The 15,759-nt window shown below is 36.6% G+C and overlaps 1 protein-coding gene across 1 annotated transcript; it reads left to right on the top strand.

Annotated features, from left to right (window-relative positions):
- The first annotated feature begins 12,137 nt into the window (after window positions 1–12,137).
- LOC149572425 (putative disease resistance protein At1g61300) lies at window positions 12,138–15,538 on the top strand. Its single transcript, XM_089813593.1, has one exon. It carries the CDS (start codon window positions 12,382–12,384, stop codon window positions 15,076–15,078), a length of 2,697 nt encoding a protein of 898 aa, XP_089669719.1. The 5' UTR covers window positions 12,138–12,381; the 3' UTR covers window positions 15,079–15,538.
- The last annotated feature ends 221 nt before the right edge of the window (window positions 15,539–15,759 follow it).

The raw sequence follows: 15,759 nt of genomic DNA, 5'->3' as shown, positions 1-15,759 counted from the left end.
TTGTGTTAATTTCGAGAGCCCGATTGAGCATAGTTTTGCCCTACATTTGTGATCTGTTGTGTAAGGGCTATACAAATCTGGAAATGTCATTTTGTAGGCTGTTATGCTGCTGAAATCTCTGTAAAAATTTCCATTTTCAGATTTATTAATAATTTGTGAAGTTGTGAAGTTTTTGGCACTAATTTGGACATACCCGATTTGGGTTTTATTGGAAAATTGGCAGATCTTTGTAATATTGGTTGTTTGATTTTAAAGTTCTGATTTGAGGCTGGAAATATCATAAAAAATCAGTAAAGGGACATTTCACAAAACACAAAACACAAGTACTCTCTAAGTCTGGAAAATCTTAAAAGTACACTAACTCAAAGGTTCCAACATAGATCGACATCTAGACCCAGAGGCACACAAAGACACATAGGAAACCTACTATGTAAGCGAAAAAGTGTCATCTCAAAAGTCACATTGGAAGTTACCCGAGCAATCCCTTAGGAATCCCGGGTCCCCTGTGATCCTGCGGCCACTACTATCCTCTCGTACAGACAAGGCATACTACAGAATGCAAGGTCGCAACCAAGCGTTCTCTCTACCCCATCCTAGTCTGTACTAGCACTCAAGGCATGGGAGAGAATATACGGTTATCTTATTAGGTTCATTTAAGTCAATATTTAGGTGAGATGTTTTCACTTATTAAAACAACTTACAATGGGTTTCTCTAGGTAGCCTCTTAGGGCCCTGACCCCCACTGCAAGCCACTTCCTGACACTACACATAGATAACCTACCCTAGGCTCATGAAATAAAAAATCACAAAATCACCTCAACCCTATGCAAGCGACTGGAAAGCATCAAAAGATAAGCCACAATAATCACATCAGTTCTTGTCATGTCCCCTATTCAAATAATTAAAAATAAATAAACTTTGTTAAGGCAGGCAGGCTCCAAAAAGGTGAAATTTCGGAAAAAAGGGTTAATCATTGGAAACAAATGGACTAATAAATAAAAATTATTATTAAATTATATTTTATTAACCCCTCTTGGACATGAGTTAGGGTTATGCCCTCTTTAAAAGGGGTTTGGAGGCATTTTGGGCTCATTCTACATCTTGATTCTTGATAATTTTCTTGTTGTTCTTCAAAGCCTGCCAAACCTGTGGAGAAGGAGACCCAAGAACGGGAGTTTGCAGGTTTCCAGGAAGGCTAAGGACAGGAGTTTGAAGCCATTCCATATGCATGCTCATATAGAGTTTGCCCTTGTGCTGAATAGTGCCGATTTGGGTGTTTTCGGGGTTGTTTTTGGTTTGAATTTGGGTTTTCAGTTGAGTGTTTCATATCAGTTCGGTTTGCTGTTGTATTTCAGACTTTATGATGTTAAAATAGAGCTGAATATATGTATTGGGTCGTGATTAAACTTCTGAGATAATTTATGAGTGTTTTGTGGTGTTTTCGGGTATTTTTGTGTTAATTTCGGGAGCCCGATTGAGCATAGTTTTGCCCTACATTTGTGATCTGTTGTGTAAGGGCTATACAAATCTGGAAATGTCATTTTGTAGGCTGTTATGCTGCTGAAATCTCTGTAAAAATGTCCATTTTCAGATTTATTAATAATTTGTGAAGTTGTGAAGTTTTTGGCACTAATTTGGACATACCCGATTTGGGTTTTATTGGAAAATTGGCAGATCTTTGTAATATTGGTTGTTTGATTTTAAAGTTCTGATTTGAGGCTGCAAATATCATAAAAAATCAGTAAAGGGACATTACAGTGGTATCAGAGCCATGATCTTGCCAACCTGAGGGTTTGTAGAAGTTGCATGTCAGTTTTAACAACTACCCAGATCTTGCATGTCAAGTTTTGATAACTACCCAGATCTTGCATGTCATATTTTATGATTGCATGCAACTAAGTGAAAGAGAAAAAAGATATTTGCAGCGAGAAAAGAATAAAAAATTTTTGATCAAACCCCCAGTTGAAAGCAAAAGTACAAAATCCAAGGAAGAAAAAGGTATGGCTGATCCAGATGAGATGGCAAAGAAATTCTTCCAAGACATCCAAAATACTCAGAAGCAAATAGTGGATGGTTTGGCGAAAACTAGAGAGGCTTTGCGAATATTGACAGAAAAATTACAAGGAATTGCATCTATTAATGAGAAAGGGAGCACTTCAGAGGAGCCGAGAAATGGGAGATCCACACCATCTAAATCAACCAAATCTATTTTCTTGCCTGCAGATGAGCCACCAGTACCAAATCCAGCCATTAATCCAGTGGAAGAGGTTACAGGTAATTTGATTACATTAAGAGCTACTTACAATGGCTTAGATGATGACTTTCGTAGTTCAGTTCCTTTTAGAGAATATGTGGATATGATGAACGCTTTGATGCCAAAGAAAGAAAATAGGAGGGAGCATGACACAAGTGGAAGAGAGCTCAAAAATAAAATAAGCAAGTTTACAGCGCCTACTTTTGATGGAACAAATAAAATTTCAGCTAGAGCATGGCTACAAAAATTACAAACTTTCTTCACACTTAACCCCATGAAAGAGAGTGATGCTATTCAATTTGCAAGTCTACACTTGGAAGATGCAGCCTATGATTGGTGGTATCATGGAATGACTACTCAAGGTCACGATCAGGTAACTACATTTGAAGATTTCAGTCAAAGGCTGATAGATAGATTTGACCTCAAGGATGATGAAGAGTACTTTAAAGAATTGTCAAAGTTGAAGCAAACCAAATCAGTTAATGATTATATAGAAGAATTTTAAAAAGTGGCTGTTATGGTACCTGATATGAGTGAAAAGAGGATTGTTTATCTTTTTCTTGATGGTTTAGAAGATTCTGTTAAGGGTTTGGTTAAGGCTTTCTCACCCTCAACCTTACAGGAAGCTATCAAAAGAAGTTTGCAACTTGAAACTTGCGTGCCTATGAAATCAATCACTAATCAAAAACCCCCAAATCTTTGGCAACATAAGGGAAATTTTTAGAAAAAGACTTTCCCAACACTACCACCAAAAGATGTGACAAATGTGGCAAAAAAGAAGGTAGATGAAGAGACTAGGAGTGAATTACGAAGGAAAAAGCTTTGTTTTACTTGTAGAGAACCATGGGTTCCAGGACACAGATGTTTGGGGAAAGGTCAAGTGCACTATATTGAAGTTGCTTCAGAATCTGATTCAGATGAGCATGAGGAATTTCATGATACTAAGGAGGAGGTAGAAGAAGAGAAAGTAAAAGAAATCAGCAAGGATGGCACTTTAGCAGCATTATCAGGAGTCCCAAGACACCATCCCTTTCGAATTCGAGGGGTACTACCAGGGCAAAGGTTGACTGTTCTTCTTGATAGTGGGGCAACTCACAATTTTATTGATGAGGGATTTGTCATGAAAAGAGGGCTTAAAGCAGAAGATTTTGAGGGATTCAATGTTACTGTAGCTGATGGATTCACTATGCCTTGCACACGGGTGGTGAAACAACTCAAGATGACCTTAGGAGATTATGAGTTATGTGATGACTTCTATGTGGTTGGTATTGGGGAGACAGATCTTGTATTGGGTGTTCAATGGTTGCACTCTATCGGAGGCTGTTACATGAACCATCAAACTATGGAGTTTAAATTTCATTCCAATGGGAAAGAAGTCATATTGAGAGGGTTATCGAATGGAGCACCTAAGGCGGTCTTTGCAAAGAGGATGGAGAGGACTTTTCGAAGAGGACAAGTAACATGGGCAGCAGGAGTCATAATCCAACCAACAAGCTCTCCCAAGAATCAAGGTAATTTCCATTTTGAAATTCAAAATATTCTTGATAAGCATAGTATAGTTTTCAATGACTTGCCTCCAGGATTACCACCAGATAGAGGTTTTGAGCATGTTATAGAGTTAGAACAGGGTGCCAAACCAGTTATAACAACCCCATACCGCCATCCAAGAGGTTATAAGGAAGAAATTGAAAAAACTATTAAAGAACTCCTGGACATGGGATTCATAAGGCCTAGCTCTAGTCCATTTGCATCATCTGTGGTACTTGTCAAGAAAAAGGATGGTACAATGAGAATGTGTATAGACTACAGGGCTCTAAACAAGAAGACCATAAAAAATAGGTATCCCATACCACGCATAGATGAACTCATTGATGAGTTACATGGTGCTGTATACTTCTCAAAAATTGACTTAAGATCAGGCTACCATCAAATCCGAATGAGGAGTGAAGATGTGGAAAAGATTGCTTTCAGATGTCACTATGGGCACTTTGAATTTCTTGTTATGCCATTTGGACTCACTAATGCACTAGCAACATTCCAATCTTGTATGAATAAGGTATTCAGTCAGCATCTTCGAAAATTTGTTTTCGTATTTTTTGATGATATCTTGATATACAGTAAAATATGGGAAGAGCATCTAAAGCACATAGACACTGTTTTGGGAATCTTGGACCGCAATCCTTCTATGCTAAGCTATCTAAATGTGAGTTTGGTTTGACAGAGATCCTATATTTGGGACATATTATAAGCTCTAAAGGAGTACAGGTTGATCAACAAAAAATCCAGGCAATTTTGGATTGGCCTCCACCCACTAATCTTACACAGTTGAGAGGTTTCTTCGGGTTGTGTAGCTACTATAGGAGATTTGCCTATGGATTTTCTCAGCTTGCTGCCCCCTTGATTGATTTGACAAAGAAAGGAGCTTTTTTTTGGACAGAAGAGGCACAAAAAACATTTGATAAGCTTAAGGAGGTAATGAGTTCATGCCCTGTGCTTGCAATTCCAGATTTCTCTTTACCTTTTGTTGTTGAATGTGATGCTTCGGGAGAAGGTATAGGGGCTGTCCTAACTCAAAGGGGACATCCAATAGCATTTGAGAGTCAAAAATTAAATCAATCAGAGAAAGGGTACTCCATCTATGATAAGGAAATGTTGGCAATCATGTATGCACTTCATAAGTTTAGACAATATTTGGTATGTGGGAGATTCATTGTAAAGACAGACCATAATAGCCTCAGGTTCTTCTTGAACCAAAGGGATTTGAATGATCGTCAACAAAAATGGGTAAGCAAATTGCAAGCTTATGATTTTGATATTGAATACATGAAAGGAAAGAATAATGTGGTTGTTGATGCTCTCTCAAGAAAGCCCACTTTGTGTTCCTTATCATCTATCTCTGCTGATTGGAAAGTCTCCATAATTTTAGAGTATGCTAAAGATTCATTTGCCACCAAGATTTTGGATAAGTTAGTGGATGATAACAGGTACAAGGTTGTTGATGAATTGATTTATTACAAGAACAGGATCTTCTTAGTGCCAGGGTCAAAAACTAAGGAGAGGATATTGAGGGCCTTTCATGACACACCTTTGGCTGGTCACCAGGGATACTTCAAGACATACAGGCAAATTCGAGAGCGGTTTTCATGGAAGGGTATGAAGGAGGATGTCCTTAAACACATTAAGGAATGTATGGTATGCCAACAAAGCAAGAGTGAGCAAAATTTTCCTGCAGGGTTGTTGCAGCCACTTCCTATTCCTGAACAAAAATGGGAAAGTATTTCCATGGATTTCATCACTGGGTTGCCCAAGGTTCAAGGTAAGGATTGCATATATGTGGTGGTAGATAGACTAACTAAGTATGCACATTTCTTTCCTATCACATCTGATTTCAAGGCATCACAAGTGGCCGAATTGTTCTTCAAAGAAATTTTTAGATTACATGGTTTGCCTAGAAACATTGTTAGTGACCGGGACAGTAGATTCCTCAGCTCTTTTTGGAAGGAGCTCTTTCATTTGGCAGGAACTGAACTCACTCCTAGTACTAGCTATCACCCTCAAACAGATGGACAAACAGAGATAGTTAATAAATGGATAGAAGGATATTTGAGGAACTATGTTTCAAATCAACAACATGCTTGGGTGAAATGGTTACACCTAGGGGAGTATTGTTACAATACATCTCATCACATGTCTATTGGTATGCCTCCTTTTCATGCTCTTTATGGTTACGATGCCCTTTCCTTTGTTGATCTAATACTTTCCGATAGCAGAGTACCCGCAGCAAGTGATTTCATCAAGCAAAGCCAAGACATAATAAGGTCCCTTAAGGATAATCTACAACATGCACAAAACCAAAAAAAGATATATGCTGACAGGAAAAGGATTGAAAGATCTTTTGAGGTGGGAGATTTGGTATTTGTTAGGTTGCAGCCATATAAGCAAAGCACCTTGAAGAGAAGTGGGGCAGAGAAACTCAAGCCAAGGTTCTATGGGCCTTATAAAATCATCAAGAAGGTAGGAGAGGTAGCTTATGAATTAGAGCTCCCACCAAACAGCAAAATACATAATATTTTTCATGTATCTTGCTTAAAGAAGGTTCTAGGCCAGCAAACCATAGTATCTACAGAATTACCACCTCTTGATGATGAAGGGAAATTAGTTTTGATACCAGAAGAGATTTTGGATACAAGAGAGAAAAGGTTGAGAAATAGGAGCATCACAGAGCATTTGGTCAAATGGAAAGGATTACCACTAGAGGATGCATCTTGGGAAGGAGAACATATTCTTGAGAATTCCAACCTTCATTGCTTGAGGACAAGCAATATTTGGGAGGGGAGGACTTGTCATGTCCCCTATTCAAATAATTAAAAATAAATAAACTTTGTTAAGGCAGGCAGGCTCCAAAAAGGTGAAGTTTTGGAAAAAATGGTTAATCTTTGGAAACCAATGGACTAATAAATAAAAATTATTATTAAATTATATTTTATTAACCCCTCTTAGACGTGAGTTAGGGTTATGCCCTCTTTAAAAGGGGTTTGGAGGCATTTTGGGCTCATTCTACATCTTGATTCTTGATAATTTTCTTGTTGTTCTTCAGAGGCTGCCAAACCTGTGGAGAAGGAGACCCAAGAACGGGAGTTTGCAGGTTTCCAGGAAGGCTAAGGATGAGAGTTTGAAGCCATTCCATGTGCATGCTCATACAGAGTTTTCCCTTGTGCTGAATAGTGCCGATTTGGGTGTTTTCGGGGTTGTTTTTGGTTTGAATTTGGGTTTTCAGTTGAGTGTTTCATATCAGTTCGGTTTGCTGTTGTATTTCAGACTTTATGATGTTAAAATAGAGCTGAATATATGTATTGGGTCGTGATTAAACTTCTGAGATAATTTATGAGTGTTTTGTGGTATTTCCGGGTATTTTTGTGTTAATTTTGAGAGCCCGATTGAGCATAGTTTTGCCCTACATTTGTGATCTTTTGTGTAAGGGCTATACAAATCTGGAAATGTCATTTTGTAGGCTGTTATGCTATTGAAATCTCTGTAAAAATGTCCATTTTCAGATTTATTAATAATTTGTGAAGTTGTGAAGTTTTTGGCACTAATTTGGACATACTCGATTTGGGTTTTATTGGAAAATTGGCAGATCTTTGTAATATTGGTTGTTTGATTTTAAAGTTCTGATTTGAGGCTGGAAATATCATAAAAAATCAGTAAAGGGACATTACAGTTCTCCATAAGCAACTAATAAGCATCAAATGATAAATCACAATATCCATCGATTCTCCAATGAGCAACCAGAAAGTATCCCACAATATCCATTGGTTCTCAAATAGCAACCATAAAACATCCCAAAATAATACTTGATCGGAGACTCCAAAATGGTCAAGTCAAAACATGTCACAACATGACATCATCAAGAACAAATCACTTAAAACACCTCAACTTCACACAAGGAAATTGGAAAGCAATAACAACCAGTAAATACATCCATCATAGAGCATATCAACACATCACCATGGTTGGGTTTTAAAAGATCGAGACCAAAACATGACAATATCACATTCACATAACTCCCAAGCCTCTGGTAAATGTCCTAAACTAGTCAACACTAGGACAACCCAAAACCCCAAATCATAGACAACATAATAGTCACATAAAAATATAATCATCACATAGTTGGGTATGAATGATAATATATTGTTGAGTTAATGTAAGGTTTTAAGTTCTAGTTTCATGTATATCTCAAGTAATAAGTTTTCGCAATTACCCCTTACAATTAACCCATTTCTATATTTAAATGATTGTACAATTACCCTATAAATATTCCAAGGATAATTTTTTATTTTATTAAGTTATAAAAATGATCCTTAATGATTTAAAATAAAACAATTACGACTTTATTAAAATCATTAATTATAAATTTTTAACATCACTAATTAAACCCTCAATAATAACTTCCATTAAATCAATAATCTAATTCTACAATTTTATCAAATAATATCCATTATTAATTACCTTTAATTAAACTAATTTTAATTAAGTTAATTATTAAATATTAAACTATATCAATAATATTTAATTAATTATTAATATATATTAATAGAATTTATTAACAATATTAATAATTAATAATTTCAATTCATTATAAATTAACTTTAATAACATTAATAATCAATTATTAAAATTAATTATAATTTAAATAATATAACATTTAACAAATTGTATTAACTATAATCTATTTTTAATAAATTATTGATTAAAAATCATATTAAAATATTAATTAAATTTTATTAAAAAATTATAAACAAAAAATATATTTTTTAAAAACAAACACATTAACAAAAGCGTTTTAGGCCCGCTAGCCTGTAGACTATGGTTTGTCACAGCAAGGTACTGCTGCCACAGCAGTACTGTTATCGTGATAGTACTTGTTGCGACGCGGGCAGGGGAGAAAAAAATGGGGGGTGGGGGTTGGTGGCCCCGCCTCCCCAAAAATATATAAATTTTTTTAATTATTTTTTTAATTTAAAATTTATACTTTTTAAAAAAATTGTTTAAACAATTTTATTTATAAATAATTTTTAAAAAATATAATTATAATGTAATTTTTTTAAATTAATATTTTATAAATTAAAAAAAATTTAATCCACTTAAATACCTTCCCACATTATATATATATATATATATATATATATATATATATATATATATATATATATATATTTACAATCATAATCTGATAGAGAAAATAATTCCAACCATTCGAATTTTCAATCTAGAATTTTCATTTCCAAAATCAAACCTTTTTCCAAATTTAAATTTCTCAATCCCATTTTAAGTCAACCCAAATCTCGATTTAATTACCAAATTTTGATTCTATTGAGGGAAGGTTGTAATGATATTTTAATCTCCCATAACCAAATGAAAACAACATGCATGCCCGAATTCCAATTTACAAGATTGAAAGATTTGTTGCAATGAAATACAAACAATCAGATGCACAGTCACGAAGAAGATAGGAAAGGGTAACTACAAAATTAATCAGTGATCAAAGCACAAGACCCTACCTGATCCTGATGCTAATACGAAATCCCCGAAAAACTGTGAGAGAATTCGCTCCTCTTCAATAACTTTCCTAGAATTCTCCTTCTGAAATTCGCTTCCAAAATTCGTGTCTCCAAAATTCGCGGTCCCTCAAAAAATGAACCCCAAAGTTGTGATAAGGAGTTTTCTCCTCAAATCAGGGCACTAATTGTGCGTTCACCCAAGAGGGCTCCTTGCTCACAAGTCTCAAACTCAAAATTAACTTTAATTAATCTTTGCTTTATCTTTTCATGCACGTTAATCGGATGATTAAATAACTTTATTTAATTTTGCACTTGACTTCTATTTTTAATTAATTTATTACTTTTAATCCCATGTGCACTTTATGAAATTAAAATAATATTATTAATTTCACTTATTTTATCTTTTTAATTAATTTCTTTTATTTTCAACTCATGCTCGCATCATGCGATCTAGAATCTTTTAATAGTTTAATATCTTTTTAGTTTTAATTTATTTTAGAAACTTAATTGATAAAATATTTAATTAACTTAAATAACAATAATATTTAACATTTATTTAAAAATGAACTCTAAATATATTATTATTAAATTAAATTAATATTATCACGTTCTAAATTTATCCTTAAACTTTTATCTCCAAATTTAATTCTTTTATTTAATTAATTAAATATTAAAATATCATATTAATTTTTCATTAAATTAAATCATTAATTTGACCTTTTAATTACACTTAATTAATAGAAAATACACTAAGGACTCATAAAAAATGTACAAAAACCCATTATAGAAAAACACATACTAAACAAACAAAGGGTTATAATAACGAATTAATGTCATCCGACACATTCGAAGGGTACCTAACTTAGATACTTCTCCTAATTTTTAATTAGGACAAATGGCTTAGAGGGTTGGGATTTGGACTTAAGAATTTATCTCCCCTCTCTTACGATTGAGATAATGCAATAGGGTACGCTCATCCTGGCAATTCAGGGAAGTCGATACCTGATACCTACAATCCTGCATAAAATCCACGCATGTATAGACATAATATTCTAAGCTAAACAAGCAATGGCAGGAAGTGGTGCATCGTGTAGATCCCGACTAGCAGGTGACTACGACTCCCTTCCTTAACCACATCAGAAACACCATACATAAAGAAAACAAACACGCACACCATACACATGCAGTATGGGGTAAGTATCCATAAGAAAACACATGTGATAATAAACCATCTAACTAATCATCATCGAAAACTGAAAACACTGAATAATCATCATACATACATGAAATATAGAGTACCAAGTAATCTCATCATATAATAAACTATATATAAAACAATATCTAATCATCTCAAAAACAATAGTACTAATCATTAAACATAAAACTGGCCTTAAAGAGTTTGGCAATGATAGCAAAAATGTAACTTAGGGGCAGGCACTATAGCTCTGATAGATGAAACATGAAGTCCAATAGAAAAACAACTAGCTAAAACAAAACAACAACAACAAAAACAAAAGCAAGAAACAAACTCTCACAAAGTAAAATAGAACCAACTTGAAATTGGCGTGGCTTGAAATATTGGGCCAAAGCTCTAGGATAAAGTATAATAGAATGGTCTTGCTTCCCAAATCTCATTTTCTTGAGACAAGGAGACATAATCTTTAGCACTCTTTGTTAGGCCCCAAAGTATTATCTATTCATAAATCTAAATGGGAATTTCCTTTGTTACGCATTAGTATTTTGAGCCTCCTAAAGAATGGGAGGAGTCTCGTCCTTATTTTTGTCATTTTTTGTAGAATATGTATTTGACCCTCCTAAAAGTCGGGAAAGTCTAAGACTTATTTGTCTTCTTTTTTTCAAATAAAGTATTGTTTCTTATTTTTTAACCAAGAACTATATACATGACCCACTTGGTTACAAGCATGACAAATAAGTAGGGAGTTCTCATAGTAAGTGCTCCACTTATTTCCCGAATTTAGATGATAATGTGATATGGGTTGAAAGAATCTGATTTTTCTCTACAATAACACAAAATATTGCAAACAATAAGTTGTTCTTAAACTATGTAATATTGCTTGCAGCACAAAACTTGGGCCAGCCTTAAACATCACACACTAATCAAAAAATTAAGCTTGGAAAAGTAAGTCAAACTTTGACTATTTAACACTTTTACTTTAAGAATGAAGCATTAGTGTGTGATGTTTAAGCCGCTCGCAAAACTTGTTAAAAGAATTGACAATCATCTTGAAAACATTTTCATTCAAAAAATTCATTAGATCAACCAAACTCTTTGAAGTAGCTCTCACACCATCTCATCATCTCTAACATAAACGATGAAGACAAACAGTTGCAACAAAAGCTCTATCATTATCTTGAACAAAATTCCAATTTTGAATCTTATCCCCAAACTTCGTAACTTTAAAACCTCCACAAAACCTACCTTTATATGAGAATAGTCCCCCATCTGAAACAAACCCCTCACACAGTCCACAAACAAAAAGAATGTTATTATTAAACATTAACCAATTTAATATTAAAATTAATTAGTATTTCTTTCAATCGTAAATACAATATAAAATGTTTAAGTAAAACTTAGGGAATAACTTTCTTTATCGCCGTCCCGGCCTGGGTCGAACCCATAGATCTGCAACGATTAGAAATGTTGCTTGCCAATTTGAAAACCCAGCGATAACTCGCTAAGCTAAATATGTACTTCTTATCGCAGCGACAGGCAAATCGGCTTCGACGAAAATCCCACTTCTAGGAAAATCTCGGCGGCATAAAATGTCCATCATTTTTCCACGCACTCGAGAATGTAACGATAAAATGGAATATGTGGCACAAACCCTGAAAGACAAGAATGACAAGCATCTGTGGAAACAACGTGAAAGCAAGAAAGGTCTGGGCCATCTTTAGACCACCACAGCACGCCATGCTCAACATATCTTCACCAATACAAAGAGAAAGAGATCCTCCTCCAAACACACCTATAAAAACCTGTGCTCTTATCGATTGCTTCCGTGAGCCCACTGTCTTGACTGTATTATTTCTTTTTCCTAGGACTCTATGGAAATCGTCGGTGGACTAGCGAGCGAGAGTATAAAGAGTTTCTTGAAAACAACGGTGAGTGAGATTAAGCACCTAACCAGGGTACCCGAGGATGCCAAAAGCCTCGCCGAGGAGATACATCGCGTGAAGGGCATAGCCGATCAGATTAACAGTCAGTTGAGCGGGAAAGGTCGGCCACCTGTACCAGTGGTGAGGAATTGGCTCAACACACAAGAGCAAATCGTGAAATCTGCTGAAGAAGTGCTTCTGCAGTACGAGCAAAGCAAGGACCGTCGCTTGTGTGGGTGCTGCCCTCACTGCCTCCATGTCCCCAAAAACAGTCATAAAATCCGCAATTCTATAGCGGAGATGGATAAGCTTCTCAAGAGGAAAGAATCAGATTTTCCTAAAAGTGGAGAACTGGGAGAAACTCCGGGGACGCTGACACAGCCGATGGAGAACGAGCTGGTTGGCAAATATGTTCACGAGAAGCTGTCTGAGCTGGAGACATGGCTGCTAGAAGATGAATCTAGTGTTCGTGTCGTTGGCGTCTGCGGAATGCCCGGCGTGGGGAAGACAGCCCTGCTCAAACAGACCAACAACAATGAAAAGGTAGTCAGTTCCTTTAAGTTAGTCATTTGGGTTACTGTGTCAAGAGACTGCGATGTATCTGACCTCCAGAGACGCATTTGTGAGAGAATTGAACTGCCTTGGCGATCCGGTTGGAGCGTCGACGAGGCCGCAGGGGCGTTGCATTCGGTTTTCAAGGAGAGGCGGCTGTTGCTCATTTTGGACGATGTGTGGAAAAGGGTGGATGTTTCCAATTTGGGAATTACTCTTTCCGAGAATAAAGCAAAGATCTTGCTGACTTCCAGGGATAGGAATGTGTGCAAGAGCATGAGAGCAGACAGGATAATCGAAATGAAGCATCTGCCGGAGGAAGAAGGTTGGGAGCTTTTCTGCAGAGGAGCCTTCGTAGCTAGCGAGGTTCAGCACATGGACAGCGAGATCGAGTCCTTGGCAAAAGAAATTGCAAAGGAGTGCAAAGGGCATCCCCTCGCCATTAAAACCCTTGCTGGAACAGTGCCGCACCTTCACGGCAATTCCGCTTCTGATTGGGAATATTTTCTCAAGGAACTCAAGGCGATCGATCCCCAGTTTTATCACATTCATGAACAGATTCTGAGGGAGTTATTCAAGCCATTGAAGCACAGCTACGACGCTCTGGAAACAAATGAGCTCAAGGTTTGTTTCCTGTACTTGGCCGCTTATAGAGAAGCAGAGGAAATCGACGCAGATGAGTTGATTCAATTGTGGTTGGCAGAGGGACTAGTGAAAAGCAGAGAGCAGGCTCGCCATAGTATTCTCAAGATCTTGGAGAGCCGATGTTTGGTTGAGATTGAGGTTAGAGAGGAAAATGGTCACGAAATTTGGAAATTGAGAATACACGATGTGCTGAGAGATATGGCAGTACACGTCGCTGAGGCCGAGCAGAGTGCCCTCTTCCGTGCAGGGCAGAGTTTAGCAGAGTTTCCAAAGAATGCAAATGCAGCAACTGTGAGGATATCACTGATGCATAACCAAATCAGATCTCTCCCAGAAACTTTTGATTGCGAGAAGCTGGTGACTCTGGTGCTGAGGTGGAACACATTTGAGGTGGTTCCAGAGAGGTTTTTGGAGAAGCTGAATATGTTGAAGGTGCTCGATCTCAGCAACACGCCCATCGAATTCTTGCCAAGGACCATCGACGGAATGAAGAATGTCCTCTATCTCCAGCTTTCAAATACCCAGATCAAGGTAATCCCCGATCGAATATATGAGTTGGGTTCAGTGCAGTTTCTAGATCTGTCTTTCTCCCCTCTGAAGAGTATTGTGTCCATGATAAACAAGCTGAAAAGCCTCCGAATTCTCAAGTTAGCTCACTGTACCGATTTGAGGTTCGTTTCAAGCGACATATCAAAGCTCACTGGTTTGGAAGAGCTTGACATGTGGCACTCCGCGACAGCATTTGCATATTCAGGGGAGGAAAGAAAAGGAGGGGCATTGAGGGAGGCTTCCTTGCAAGACGTATGCAAACTGCACCGTCTGAAGCGTCTGCGTATATCCTTGAAATCCCCAATTGTGGAAGGAACAGTGGGGGATCTGGTGGAGCTTCAAGAACTTTGGATGCTTTGGATGCCCGAGGTCGGTCAAACAAATCTGCCCACTGACATGCGGGCCATGGACAAGCTGGAGAGGCTCCACCTCTATGATTGTCAGATGAAGGTAACCTCTCATTTATTTCCCCAAATACAGAATCTGAGGTACATTAAGCTGAAATCCTCTCAAATGCTGCTTACTCTTTCCGGACTAGGGTTTGGAGGATTACCCAATTTGAAGGAAATAGAGATTGAGGAATGCCTTCTGCTCAAGGAGTTGGGAGATGATTTTGGCAGGAAAGATTTGTTTCCAAAGCTGCGAAAGATCAAATTGTGGATGCTACCTTCATTGGAGAGTCTGTGTGGTTCTGTGGAAGAAGGGGCTCTGCCCATGTTGCAGACATTGGCAGTGTTTCGTTGCAGGAAAGTTAAAGTACTGCCATTGGGTTTCGATAATCTCAAGTCTCTAAGGCAGATCAAAGGAGATAAGGAATGGTGGAATGAGATAAGCTGGGAAAATGAAGGGACCAAGAACCGTCTTCAGGCTAAGTTTGTGGAAATCCTGGAAGCACCTTAAAATTTTCAACTGTAGTCTTCAGGTAAGTAAGAAGCAGCAACTAATAGCTTATACGAATCATACGCTGTTTATTTTGGAAAGTATTGCTTGTGGGCGATTATGTCATTAATCGCATAAGTATTGTTTATGTGATTATGCTGCGAAAAAAGTTGAGAGGAGTGGTTAATTATAGCGTTGCGTCCCGTTGTCCCGCTAGTAGTGTAATTCCTTAATCGCTGGGTAAGTGTTATACTTTGAAAATTTTAGTTAGTTCGATTATATGCCTGCTCTATTTCTGAAGACTTCAGCTGATATGGAGTCATAAATAAACTCCGAGTTGGAATTTCTTTATATAAACTAGTGTAATACCTTGTATTATACAAAATATTATAGGAATATTTTTAGTATTCTATTTAGTTTATAATTTATGATTGATAGTATATATTGACTTTTTATTAAATTAAATATTTTCATTTGCAAATTGATGATTATTGAATATATTTTCTTTTTTCGTTGTCATGAGATTGTTTTTATATTTTATTTATTCGATAGGCTATCTATGGAAACTTCATGAAAAATAATTTTCTTGATTGAAATAGTCAACCCTTCTACTATTATTTTTCTTTTCTTCTTATGAAAATAACTATGCTTCTATTTTAAAAACTACGAAATAAATTTCAAATTTCAAATTCAAAGTTAAAT

Source organism: Cupressus sempervirens, chromosome 2 (genome assembly GCF_028749045.1).
Source record: "Cupressus sempervirens isolate cs-2001-9-10 chromosome 2, ASM2874904v1, whole genome shotgun sequence".
Classification (NCBI taxonomy): domain Eukaryota; kingdom Viridiplantae; phylum Streptophyta; class Pinopsida; order Cupressales; family Cupressaceae; genus Cupressus; species Cupressus sempervirens.
The sequence above is the reverse complement of the archived record's forward strand: the minus strand, read 5'-3'. Positions and strand labels throughout refer to the sequence as shown.

Excerpts from the sequence above, each read along its gene's own strand:
- LOC149572425 (XM_089813593.1), top strand. The coding sequence starts at position 12,382 with ATGGAAATCGTCGGTGGACTAGCGAGCGAGAGTATAAAGAGTTTCTTG.